The sequence below is a fragment of the Exophiala oligosperma genome, assembly GCF_000835515.1.
Source record: "Exophiala oligosperma strain CBS 72588 unplaced genomic scaffold supercont1.6, whole genome shotgun sequence".
NCBI lineage: Eukaryota > Fungi > Ascomycota > Eurotiomycetes > Chaetothyriales > Herpotrichiellaceae > Exophiala > Exophiala oligosperma.
This window is the reverse complement of record NW_015622823.1, coordinates 2,433,375-2,445,848: the sequence shown is the minus strand read 5'-3', so window position 1 is coordinate 2,445,848 and position 12,474 is coordinate 2,433,375. Positions and strand designations below refer to the sequence as shown.

Genomic DNA, 12,474 nt, shown 5'->3' with positions numbered 1-12,474 from the left:
CTCTGGACTCGGTGAAAACAATCATCAAAGAGTCCAACATCGAACTACGCGTCGGCGACATCTTCATTATTCGAACAGGTAGGCGGTACACCCACCTCTCAATTCAAGGTAAGCACACTTCCAGACATACTAAGCTGATGGTGGTGGTGATGATGCAGGCTTTGTGGAGGCATACATGCAACTGGACAAAGAGTCGAGAACTAAATACAGCTCCAGCCATGCCTTTCCCGGCCTGGGTCAGTCGAAGGAGGTTGCGAAATGGCTGTGGGAGCAACAATTTGCAGCGGTTGCTGGCGACAACCCTGCCTTTGAATGCATTCGTACGTTTCTTTGCCTTCTTGAAGAGTCGCCGCCGGTCCGTAATGTCTACAAGCAGCTAACGAACTGAGAAGCTCCAGTGGACACGGAATTTGGCATGCTACATCCAATTTTGCTATCAGGCTGGGGCACAACGATCGGTGAGCTGTTCGACCTGGATGCTCTGGCGAAGGAATGCCAGAATCAAGGACGATGGACTTTCTTCTTGACCTCGTCGCCATTGAACTACACAGGTGTAGTGGCCTCGCCTCCAAACATCATGGCCCTCATGTAGCGTACTTCTTGGGATATATTTGTTGAACCAAATCAGCATGTGGCTGAGTCTGAACCAGCAGCGGCATATCAGCCCTTGGGCAACCCAAGACAGTCACCCCAGGTACTACCTAGGCAAGCTGATTCGCGCCTAAAGCCGACTTAAAAAGTGCTAGATTAGGCACTCCATGGCCGCCTATAGGCGTTAATTTTAGGTACTGTAGCCGCCACCGTCAACACCACGGGCATGTGCTGTAATTTTTGTGATAACCAGAGTCGGCAACTTACCCGAGCCCCTGTTCCCTTCCATCGTCTGCCTTCTACACTTGCACATTCTTGTATACCTACGTGGCTAGGTATAAGTGTCTACTGCCCCTCGACGCTCACTTGACGGAAGCGAAGAAAACCCTATCCACGGAAGCGAAGAATGATTGAGTAGTGGAAGCGACAAAGATATCCGAGTTGCAACACATCGTCGATCCAATGTCTCTATTAGTTGAATCTCGTTTGCCGAGGAAGGGAGCCATCATGAAGCGAGCTATGAAGCTGACCCACGCTTTTACCCCGTATCTCACCGCATTCCGGAGAACAGATCACCGCCTGGGGAAGTCTACTGTCTCCAGTACCCCATGATATGAGACTTCAAGAACACACTTGCAAACTCTTCAAAATCGACTGAATCCTTTCCATATACCTCTGTCTGAGCAGATGCGGACCTGGGCATTGGCATATCACTATTCTCTGTTCTAGCACTCAAGAGTTTCACTTCAAGGCCAAGTTCGACCTGTATACCACACTGCCAGCGCTATCCACTTACCGCTTCGGTTGTGGACAATCTCCAACACCAACACTATGGTTTATACTTCCGACGTCAAACAAGCTCGTCCTGAGCACGGCGAATATGCGGAGGAGAGCTCGGAGGCACAAGCCACATATGAAAAGGAGCTGCGTGATGCAGAAGCTCTACGTGAACACGCACCAGACATTCCCCTCAGAGAAGCCATGGAGGCTCAAACACTGGCAGATCAGCGTCGACTGAAGAAGATCATGAGGAAAGTCGACTTCCGACAGATCACCATTCTGGCTCTGGTGTATATCTGGGCATATATTGATCGAAGTAATCTGGGCAATGTGAGCTGGCTCTTCTCTTTGAGTCTTGGGCTGAAACTACCCAATACGCTTGCTGACAACCACATGTGAACGATAGGCGAATATTGCTGGTATGAGAAAAGATCTCGACACGGATGTCAGCAACAGATACTCTGTCTTGACCATGATATTCTTCATCGGATATGCTTTGGTTGATATTCCAGCCATGTGGCTGACCCGCAAGCTTGGCCCTGCCTTTTGGATTGGGTCCATCGGGCTGGCATGGAGTGTCATCACCATTGGCCAGGGATTCTGTAACACCTGGGGATCACTGGCTGTATGCCGAGCTCTCCTCGGTTTTCTGGAAGGTGGACTTGTTCCCGGCGTTCTCGTAAGTGATAGTCCGCGTCTTCCTGCTCCCAGCCCAACCTCTTTTGATTGTGCATGGAGTGTATATCTAATGAGTCAAGCGCTATAGTATCTGTTGGGGTGCTGGTATACGCGCTATGAGATCGGGATACGGATCGCTGCTTTCTATGTCATCGGGATCATGTCTGCCGGCCTCTCAGGTCTGATGGCGTATGGGCTCGAGAAGATGGAAGGGACTGCTGGTATTCGTGGCTGGCGGTAAGTGATTAGCAGCTTGCAAACCTCCCTGTCAATATCATTTCAGCCGACAAACGCCAGAATCTATCTAACGTAGATGTACCTAGCTGGATCTTCATCATCGAAGGAGTGGTCAGCGGTGTCGTGGCTCTTGCATCGTACTTTCTCATCATCGACTTTCCAGAACGAGGTGATTTTCCCCATCTCTGTCACCGACTTTTGCTTCTTTGAAATTCCACGTTTTCACTAACAATAGCTGTGAAATTATGCAGCTGCCAAAAAGAATTCAATGGGGCTTCCCAGATTCCTCACTCCAGAAGAAGCTGCCCTAGTCTTGGCCCGCATCGAGCATGACCGTGGCGACGCGGTGGAGGAGAAACTCACCTGGGCCCTCTTTGCTAGTTACATCCAGGACTGGAAGCTCTGGGAATTTCCATTCTACCTCCTTCTTAACGTAAAGTCATCTCTCCGCTTGCTGTGGCCCATGACCCCATGGACCTGTGAAGATTCAACAAGACACTGACATGGCCGCAGAACGCCGCATTGTATGCCTTTGCATACTTTCTTCCAGTGATTTTGAAGGACGGCTTCGGTTACTCGACTGCAAAGGCACAAGTCATGACATTTCCCCCGTACCTCGTGGGCGGCGTGGTACGTACCTTTCTACTTGCCAGAGCTCTGTCGGGCGTGCTAGGTTCTAACACAATGACAGTGGATGATCATATGTGGCTACTTGGGTGACAGACTACGGACAAGAGGACCCATAATGATCGCCAACTGCGCAATATACATCATCGGCATTGTCATGTAAGTTTGATTCCTCATGGGTTCCAATCTGCAGAGGCTCGAGACTTTTCCCACATCCAAAGACTGACCAGTCACTCCCATCTGTAGGGTCGGCTGGTGCACCGACACCCGCGCTCGCTACGCGGGAGTCTTCGTTGGCCAGATGGGCATAGTCGGCAACGTCCCGCTCCAATGGGCGTACGCGCACAACAACCTCGTCGGCCAGCTGAAAAAGGGTCTGGCCATGGCCATGATGACCATGGGCGGTGCAGTGTCAGGCATCATCACCGGCAACGTCTTCCGCTCCCAGGACGCCCCGGGCTACCGACCAGGTCTGTGGGTCAGCATCGCGTTCAACATCCTGTACGCAGTCCTGGTGGCCAAGAACTTTGTCCTGTTCCGCCGCGAGAATCGTCGCGCGGATAGGGGAGAGATTGTCATTATGGGCCAGCCTGGATTCAGGTATACTCTTTGAGTCGTGGGACTGGGTGCACCGTACCTCTTTACCTTCCTATGTTCAGAAAGTGCCGCAAATCGAAGAAGGCCTTATATAAGCTCTTCAAGGAGTCTGTTGTAGGCAAGACCAGCAAATGCCTGTTCTAGGTATCATGATGACAATCTGATCAAGGAAATTCACGTCGAAACTTTGGACTTTCCGTTTAGTACTAAGGAATCAAGGCAAAAAGGAGACGATCTTCATCCTACAGACACCATTAGGCGAATTTCTCAAGGGCACCTTTGTGCGCTTCTTTTACCGTCAGATAGCGATCACAGTCTGGGTTGATAAAAGGTATACAAAGTATGGACCCATAGTCAAAAGTGATTCAGAGCACTAGTACTTGGCTACTTACAGTAGTTATCCAAAACCACATGCCATGATACCTCGGCTATAGTGATAAAGGGTGGTTTCAGCAGATACATACTGTACTGTATGTAAGGAGGATCATGGTACGGATACTTTGATGAATGATATCATTTTACTGCAAAGGCGAAGAGTGACTGGATGGAATATTAATTGGTGGTTCTCCCAAGACACTTGAAAGACAATTGAAAGAACAGACACATGTCAAAACATTGCAATCTTGTATCTTTGTGTGTCTGACGATCTGTTGACTCTAATGATTGGCCCTGTACGGAGTACGCGTGATGGAATGTGGCTGTCTGACCCCTGAAAATCCTCCGGCTACAAGCTTCGGGTCGGGTTGTATCCTCCATCTGAAACTGGGATTAAGATGAAGAAGGAGATATACGATCTACAAGCGAACCAGTCTGAATCAATCACTTGCTACGGGGTACAGCATGATATACAGATCTCCAGCCTATCGACACCGGAATGTTACATGCGTCGGAAATGAACACGGAGTCAATAAGGGCCAATGATGGACAGATATTCTGTATTCTACTGTATACCGTATGTAACCTCGCAGCCTCGACACGTTTTCAATTGTTGTATCACCTGGTCAAACCCGGTATGTTTCCAGAAGATTGCACATGATACTTTGCTGTACAGTATCAAGTGAAATCACTCCGAACTCCATAGCTGAGGGAAAAGATCATCGAACCTTTTCATCTCTAGGTCGACAGACTTTAAAACAAGTTCATTCTTAGTGTCTTGGAAGCTCCAACTTCGCCCTGAAACTAAACAAAGTAGCAACAGCTGACAAGTCACTCTGCCGTCTTTGACTCCATAACAAAAACCCTTCTTGTTCTTATTACGAGTATCATCACTCCATACTGTACGGATACTCCGTATTAAGCGACGATCAGTGACATCAATTGCCACTGCCGAATTGCCCATTCACTCGTACTTACTCCGGACTCCATACGAGTACGAGAACGAGGTCTGGCTAGGTACCTGAGATCATCATCATGTTGAATTGAACCAACTTCACAACCTCATTCCATTCCAGCTTCATCTCTCCCTTGTCGTCTACATTCCTCCCTCCATCTTCTTCTCCCCTTCCTCAAACCTCTCATTCCTCTTGATCTCCTCGTCTCACCACACACTCGTTATGTTCAAGATTGTTTTGGCCCTCTTGGCCGTCTCACAGTCTGTCTTTTCATCACCCCTCAACCCCCGATTTGAATATGCCGTCAAAGAGTCCATCAATGTACCTCCCAAATGGTCTGTGGCTGGAAATCCTCATCCATTTCACCTCCTGAAGCTCAACATTGGTCTACAACCCAATAATTTCGACCTTCTCGAGCAACATTTGTTCGAGGGTAAGCTTTTAGTCGTGTTCCCAAACCACCGGGGCAGCTGAACCCAAAACTAACCTGAACAAAGTCTCGGATCCTTCTCACCATCGCTATGGTCAACATCTTTCTCAGCAACAAGTCCACGATCTAGTCTCACCGACCGATGACACCGTGAACTCGATTCAGGATTGGCTGTCCGAGAACGGCATTGACTCGTCTCACCTCCAATTCAACGCGGCCCGAGACTGGCTCACACTCACTCTGCCTGTTGCTCAGATTGAACGACTCCTCGACACCAAGTACTCGGTGTACAAGCACGAAGATGGAGCGAAGCTCGTCCGAACCACCAGCTGGTCTCTCCCGCGCTCGCTGCACGACCACATCACGACCATTCAGCCCACCACGGCGTTTCTACGTGCGAACCCCAAGGGGGAAACCGTCCTCACCGTCCCGACCGAAATCGATCTGGCCGAGCTCACTGCCGCAGCCAACTCGACCTCACTCGGCCAAGTCTGCAATTTCGCGGGCATGACGACCAAATGTTTGAGCGCGCTGTACAACACCGTCAACTACACGCCTCGATCCGTCAAGAACAACTCGATCGGCTTCACCAACTACCTCGGCCAAGTTTCGAGTCGCCCCGACGCCAAACTGTACCTCCAAAACTTCCGCCCCGAGGCCGTCAACTCGTCTTATGCGTTGAAGCAGGTGTCCATCGACGGCGGCGCGATCGACAACGCCACCGCGGGCGCCGGCGTCGAAGGGAACCTGGACCTCGAGACCATCTTGGGTCTCGTCTACCCGACCCCCGTCACGGCGTACTCGACGGGCGGCATGCCACCCTTCGAGGCCGACGCCTTCACCGCCGAAAACACCAACGAGCCCTACCTGACCTGGGTCCTGTGGATGCGCGACCAGGACCCGGCCACCCTGCCCAAGGTCGTGTCGACCTCTTACGGCGACGACGAACAGACCGTGCCTCGAACCTACGCGCGACAGGTCTGCAACCAATTCGCCGCCCTCGGGGCCCAAGGCGTTTCCCTGTTCTTCAGCTCGGGCGACTACGGCGTCGGCGGCAACGACAGCTGCGTCAGCAACGACGGCAAAAACACCTCCACCTTCCTGCCCGCCTTCCCGGCCTCCTGCCCCTACGTGACCACCGTCGGCGGCACGAGGGGCTACCCGGAACGGGTCGCCTTCGACCCCGGCAACGGTTACGCCTCGGGCAGCGGGTTCAGCAACTACTTTGCCCGGCCGAGCTGGCAAGACACCGCCGTCGAACGGTACCTCGACACCGTCGGCGACGAGTTCAAGGGCCTGTACAACTCCTCGGGCCGCGCCTACCCGGACATCTCGGCCCAGAGTTACCGGTACATTGTGTTTCTCAACTCGACCGTCCGCACCGTCGACGGCACGAGTTGCTCCACCCCGACCATGGCGAGCATCTTTTCCCTCGTCAACGACGCCCTGGTCGCAGAGGGGAAACCCCCCATGGGTTGGCTCAACCCCTGGCTGTACCAGCAAGGTTTCGCCGCCTTCACGGACGTGGTCAACGGTACGAGCGTGGGCTGTGACGGTCCGGGGTTCGGTGCCGCCAAAGGTTGGGACGTCGCCAGCGGCTTTGGGACGCCGGATTTTGAAAAGATTTTGGACGTCTTGGGCATTGGAAGTCCTGATAAATCTGGTGTCGCCACAAAATGAGGAACACAAACACGCAAACGCACAAATTTTGGCAAACGCAAACGCAAACACAAACATCAACATACATACCAACGACACCACACAACGACACATAATGACACAAACACACAGCCAGCCGGCCAGCCAAGCTAGTTCGTGTGGGCTTTGGCTGGAATCACCGCCTTTTTATCATCATCGTCATCATCCTTAATAATATTTGCATCTTCTACTCACCCTCACCTTTCATCAACCAAGGAAAACTTCAAGGAAGAAAAGAGGCGCCACGAAACAAAAAAAAAGAAAAAAACCCACCTTTTTGTAATGATACACTAGGGAGCATTTGCATTGCATCGCATCGATCATGGTAAAAGGGAATCGGCATCACATTGCATAGCGTTAGAAACGCACTCGGAAGAGAGAGAAGACGGCGTTTGTCCACCCAAAAAAAAGACCGAGGCCAAGAGCAAGACCACCGGGCTACTTCGTACTTTGTGTGGATAATAAGAAACAAAAGAGGAGAGTTGCTCCATTCTACGGGAGAGATACCTAGAAATAAATACCTAGAGGTACATAGAGGTACCTATAGTGTACTCGAGTAATGAAATATCCCATCCATTGCCCTCCAAAAGCATTCATTCTTTGGGCGAAATCGCTTGCTAAGAGACAAAACTAGAGGTTATTCGGTATCAAACCGTCAATGTTCGTCGCGGTTGATGTGATTTGCATGATACAGATTTTCATGCTTGATAATTGTCGGGTTTGGTGTTGGCGCGACCGAGCTGACAGGTACTTGTATACATACATCGAACCTGTCCTTTCGCAGTCAACTTACCACAATCATCCCCGTTCATCTCGCCTGTCTCGTCCCGCGTCTCGAACTCGGCAGTGGGGGGCGTAGAAGACTTTCTAGCGTTGAACAGCAGCCAAAGAGCTTCGTATAATGTGCCTGTCCGTTCGGTGTGACGGGCATGCTGACGGCCTGGAACCGCAACACACCTGATAGTGAATCCATTCGATCATTGAATCATCAGACATCCACTTCACGCGCCATGTCTGTTGTACACGTCTTGTTTAGACGATAGAGGTTTCCCACCTGACAGAGTTGGGATTGCTGAGACGATTCCTCCAAGAGTGGTCTGAGCGTCGTCAGGACTCCCTAAAAGAGCACCATAACGAGACCTCCAACATGAGATCTGATATTGATGTTGTATGGCCATTCGCAAACCATGTCTCGACGCGGGGGAAACCTTTGCACATGTTGTGTCTTTTTTGCTCTTCTTTGCCGTCTCTTGATACAATTCAAGCAACTGCCATCCCCATGGGGATCGTGGTCAAGATACCATTCTTATCATATCGAGCTTTGAAAAAGGTATAGTTCAACGTGATGGTATCGATGCCTCTCATGTTTGGGTCCTTTGCGAATTCCGGGTCGATGAAGAAAAACACCGGCATGTCCACCGTTTCTCCCGCGTTCAGCCTCTGTTCTTCGAAACAAAAACATTGGATCTTGCTGAAATACGGCGCCACCTGCGCCGGTGTGACTGAATATGTCGCCACGCCTATAATATCTGCTTCGCTCTTGTTCGTGGCCGTGTAAAAGGCCAGGGCGGTCTCGCCGGGCAGCACCCGAACCTCTCGCTGTTGAGGCGTGAACTTCCAAGGAAGCGTATCGGACACGGAGCTGTTGAAGGTGATGCGGAGGCGGCGGTGGTCTTCGACCGGCTTGAGTCGGACGGCTGGGTCTCCTGCCCCGTCGTGGGCTTTGACCGGTTGGCCGGACCAACCCGTCTGTTGGCAGATCTGAGGCAGGAGTCAGTCATCTTGGAATCTTGAAGCCAGTGGGGGAGAGTGGGCCGCTGTTGTTGCGGGAGGGCTTACCATTTTATACAGAGGGACCGAAGCATACGAGAGGGCGAGTAGTGTTATGCCTGCACTTAGGCCGTAGTACCTGGGGTTTTCCTAGGTGAGTTGTTTTGTACGGTACTGCTTGCACACGCCTCTGGACGTACATGGTCGTTCGATTCTTCTGTCGAGCCTCAGCCCTAGCAGCTTCCCAAGGTGAGGCATATTGTACTCTCTTGGTGGTGGTGTGTGAAATATTTCGAACTGCGCATCTCGACGTCCGCAGAGGTTTCTGAAGGTCTCGGGCGATGTGTGAACTGACTCCTACAAACCTCGATGGGAGGAAAAATGTATTCATTGTGATATGAGCCTCTAGAATAGAGAATGTTGTCGAGCTTGGTATAGTAAGAGGAATGAAGCTGCTCTGGATCGTGAATATTGTCCCGTAATGCCCGTTACTCGTAAAGCCTCAGGTGATTCGCGGAACGCATGATTCGGATAAGTCTCGCCGCAATTGAACGGAACGTGATCAAACTGCGGTAGAAGTCCGAAAGTTCCAGACTATATATCTCTACGGAGAATCACAAAACCATTGATGCTCTGCCTCCCTCATTTTCCACATTAAACTGGAAATACTCACAGTAAGATCGGCACCGTTTGAACCTAGCCAGTGTGTCACTTCGATCCATTACAATAATCTCATGCTTTCTTCAAGATTTCGTGGCAATCTTCCTCCTTGAGATCCCAAGGGGCCGTGAACAGCATCGAACTCCAATACCTCGCTCGTGTCATGTCGAAGAAATCTTCGTCGGACGCTCCATCCCAATCCACGTTGGCCATGAGTTGTAAAAACAGTCTGATTGCGACGCCGCATTTCCGCTCCACCGAGCCAAACATCTCTTTCAGCCGCCGGAACGAGTCATATGCACTGCTTTCGAGCAGGTAGGTGCCTTCGAGACCTTCGAGCTCCACACTGAATCTACCGGGTATGAGCCCGCCTTGATTGCCTGCCAGTATGCTGCACAGCTCCTCCTTCGCGGATTCGGGCCCCATCTTCTCGCGTAGCGCCGAGTGCTGCTCGGCCAGGTAGAACAGCAGTCGCTGGAAGATCAACTTCTCGACATGACTGTCCGAAGGACCTACGATGTCCAAGTCAAGTGCGGCCTTGATCAACGTCACGAAGCCATCGTTTGGGTAGCTCAGAAGCCTCTTTGGCCCTTCCTCCCAGGGCATATCTATGTTCGATAGAATCGATGACAATGTTGTCGTCAACGGCTCATACACGCCTTCGTCTTCTTCGAGGCCAGTAGAGCAGCAACTGATTCTCGCGGGCAAAGTCATGTGCTGGAGGAAATTTCGACACTGCCACTCCAGTGCGCGGATGAACATCTCACTGACGACCTCTGAGCCCCTGGTGGCCTTGTCTAACTTGGTGTACAGGATGGAAAGGAATATCTGGTCGAGTATCTGCAGATCAAACCGCTGAACCAACGTCGCATCAACTTCCTTGAGCACACTGTCCCGGTTCATTTCGTTGGACAGTGGCACAAGCGGGATGGCACCTGTGATGGCTTCGTCGAGTGGTGAGGTTCCGATGCGGGAGACGAATGAGGCACATTTCTCGCAACAGAGGAATGACGAGATGATGTCTGTTTCCGGGAAGTTGCCCATGGCGAAGGGGTATTTGATCATGCAATTGCTGCCTGGGTTGGGAAAACCGCCCTCGGTCTCGTAGTCGTCGGGCTTGGCCTTGAGGAGAAGGGCCAACGGTGAATTGTCGTCCTCGCACAGATTGCAACGGCCCTGGAAAGGAGGTGCAGATGACGGGCCCGAGTTCAGCTTGTATCCTTTCATATACAGCAAGTCCGACACATCCGGGTTTGTAAAGAAGGGTGACGTTCTGTTATACGACTGATATGCGGGACTGCTTGGGCTTGAGCTTGATCTTGAGGTGAGATCTTGGGCCCGGCCTTGATGTTCTGAATACGAACCCTGTGCAGGATAGAAGTTTGCGAGCTTCCCCGAGCCATTGGCTGTTCCCTTTCGGATTGGCAGATGTAGTTTACGATGTGATAGCCTCGGTGGGTCGGGAGGGACATGAATATCTTTTGTATGAGCATGCGACCCCCAGTCCGCATATGCTTGCGAAGTCTGTTCCCGTGGCCCAGATTGCCCGGGGCGAGGTGAGACAGGGCTCATCATGATTGGAGAACCTGGACTCTTTCTGTTCAATTTGACTCTCTCCAATGCATCGCTCACGATTGTATTGCGTTGACGGATCTTCTCTTGCTCACGGCGGACCGATTGCATGAACCAACGCAGATTTCTGTCGTGCGCATCTCTCAACTGCTTCCTAAGGTCCTTCTCCAAGACTGGATCGCGAGGATCTGCCTTGGTCGCCTCCAGGAGTCTCGAGATCAATTTGGAAGCCGCACCGTCAATGTCCGGTCGATCAAGATATTCGGTCGCCCTTTTCGACATCCTTTGCTTGGAGACCCAGTGCTCAATCTCCCTGCTCTTCCCTCTGCTTTGGGCAGCAAGCAACACGGATTTCAAGTTGTCATCGTTACCGAGGATTTCGTCTGAGACGTCTTGCCCAAGGCGTTCACCGTACATGTCTTCCAGGTTGACCACTCTGCCGCTCGCCAGGAAGACTGCGTTCGAGGCGATCTGACGTGGTTTGGGGATGGAGAGCTCGGCCAATCGATCATAAGAGAGTCGCGGCAGCTGATCCCAAGTGGTCTCCGGAGTCAAGATGACCTCCATGTTCTCCTCGGGGAGGAGAGAGCGGAAGCATCCTTTGCATTGGAAGACGAAGACTTCTCCGTTCGAAACGTCGTGGAAGAGAAACGCGCAATGCGGAGCAAGCGCGAAGACGGATTGTCCGACGGAAATATTACACTGAACGGGCCGGTAAGGTCGATACCCAAAGAGGATCACCACGCAGGCCTTTCCGTGCAGACCATTCTCACCTATCCCAACTGCAAATTCCCTCACTGTGGGCTGTTCAATCATGCCGTCGGTGAGAAGGAACCAGAGGGAGCACTGTTGGAGTATACGTTGATGCGGGTCGGCGGTGTTCAGGACAGTGGGATTGGTGCCTCCCATCGGCCTCAGGCTTTGAATGTCAGACAGCCCGACGGGCGGAAGTGCAATCGAAGTCCATGGAAGTATTTGCGCCCGATCCCTTGCCGGAGCCTCTAAATGGGCGCCGAGCTTCAGTGTTGCTTGCTTCTCCTGCTCGAGAACACCTCCTTCCGTGCTGTAGGAGACATCTATCGCAAACGCAACCTGCACCTGCTTGTAAGGGGTCGATGGTGCGGCTTCTGGGGTGGCACCGCTCCCGGTGACAACATGTTCCCTGAGCACGCGTTCAGTTTCTTGTCCAATGGCTTGAACAGACTTCTCCTCTGGGTAGCCAACGGAGTTCGGCTCTGACGGCATGCTCTTACTGGGAGGCTGTAGCCGCGCCGTCGGACTGTACTCAGACTGGTTGGCCCTCGAGCTTGTCTCTGAAGCTGGCCTCTGGTCCCTTCGTTCTGTAATGGAGCAAATCATCAGTGATACTAATACTGTCTCATTGCCAGCGTATACCCACTTCTCAAGTCTCGGAGTATGGAAAGATCATCGCTGGTTTCGAGAGGTTTCGTCTGAGCCGTGGGCGTCGAAGAGACATTCTTCATTGTTGTTCGATGTCGGCCG

At 51.8% G+C, this 12,474-nt stretch overlaps 4 protein-coding genes across 4 annotated transcripts; 2 read left to right on the top strand and 2 right to left on the bottom strand.

The window, feature by feature from the left end:
* Positions 1-1,153: 1,153 nt before the first annotated feature.
* On the top strand, positions 1,154-3,646 carry PV06_07278 (uncharacterized protein). The gene is made up of 8 exons (XM_016408490.1): positions 1,154-1,701; positions 1,778-2,050; positions 2,138-2,286; positions 2,373-2,455; positions 2,538-2,719; positions 2,800-2,916; positions 2,978-3,072; positions 3,160-3,646. The coding sequence occupies exons 1-8, from the start codon at positions 1,423-1,425 to the stop codon at positions 3,524-3,526; spliced, it is 1,545 nt and encodes a 514-aa protein (XP_016261970.1). The 5' UTR covers positions 1,154-1,422; the 3' UTR covers positions 3,527-3,646.
* A 1,242-nt stretch (positions 3,647-4,888) lies between these two features.
* Positions 4,889-7,494, top strand: PV06_07277 (uncharacterized protein). The gene is made up of 2 exons (XM_016408489.1): positions 4,889-5,274; positions 5,339-7,494. The coding sequence occupies exons 1-2, from the start codon at positions 5,064-5,066 to the stop codon at positions 6,949-6,951; spliced, it is 1,824 nt and encodes a 607-aa protein (XP_016261969.1). The 5' UTR covers positions 4,889-5,063; the 3' UTR covers positions 6,952-7,494.
* On the bottom strand, positions 7,439-9,245 carry PV06_07276 (uncharacterized protein). The gene is made up of 3 exons (XM_016408488.1): positions 8,940-9,245; positions 8,809-8,878; positions 7,439-8,730 (listed from the first exon to the last, which is right to left on the bottom strand). Exons 1-3 carry the CDS (start codon positions 9,128-9,130, stop codon positions 8,230-8,232), a joined length of 762 nt encoding a protein of 253 aa, XP_016261968.1. The 5' UTR covers positions 9,131-9,245; the 3' UTR covers positions 7,439-8,229.
* Positions 9,246-9,471: 226 nt separating this feature from the next.
* Positions 9,472-12,455, bottom strand: PV06_07275 (uncharacterized protein; the record flags this gene model as incomplete). The annotated part of the gene is made up of 2 exons (XM_016408487.1): positions 9,472-12,311; positions 12,371-12,455. 2 exons carry the CDS (start codon positions 12,453-12,455, stop codon positions 9,472-9,474), a joined length of 2,925 nt encoding a protein of 974 aa, XP_016261967.1.
* Between the last annotated feature and the right edge of the window lie 19 nt (positions 12,456-12,474).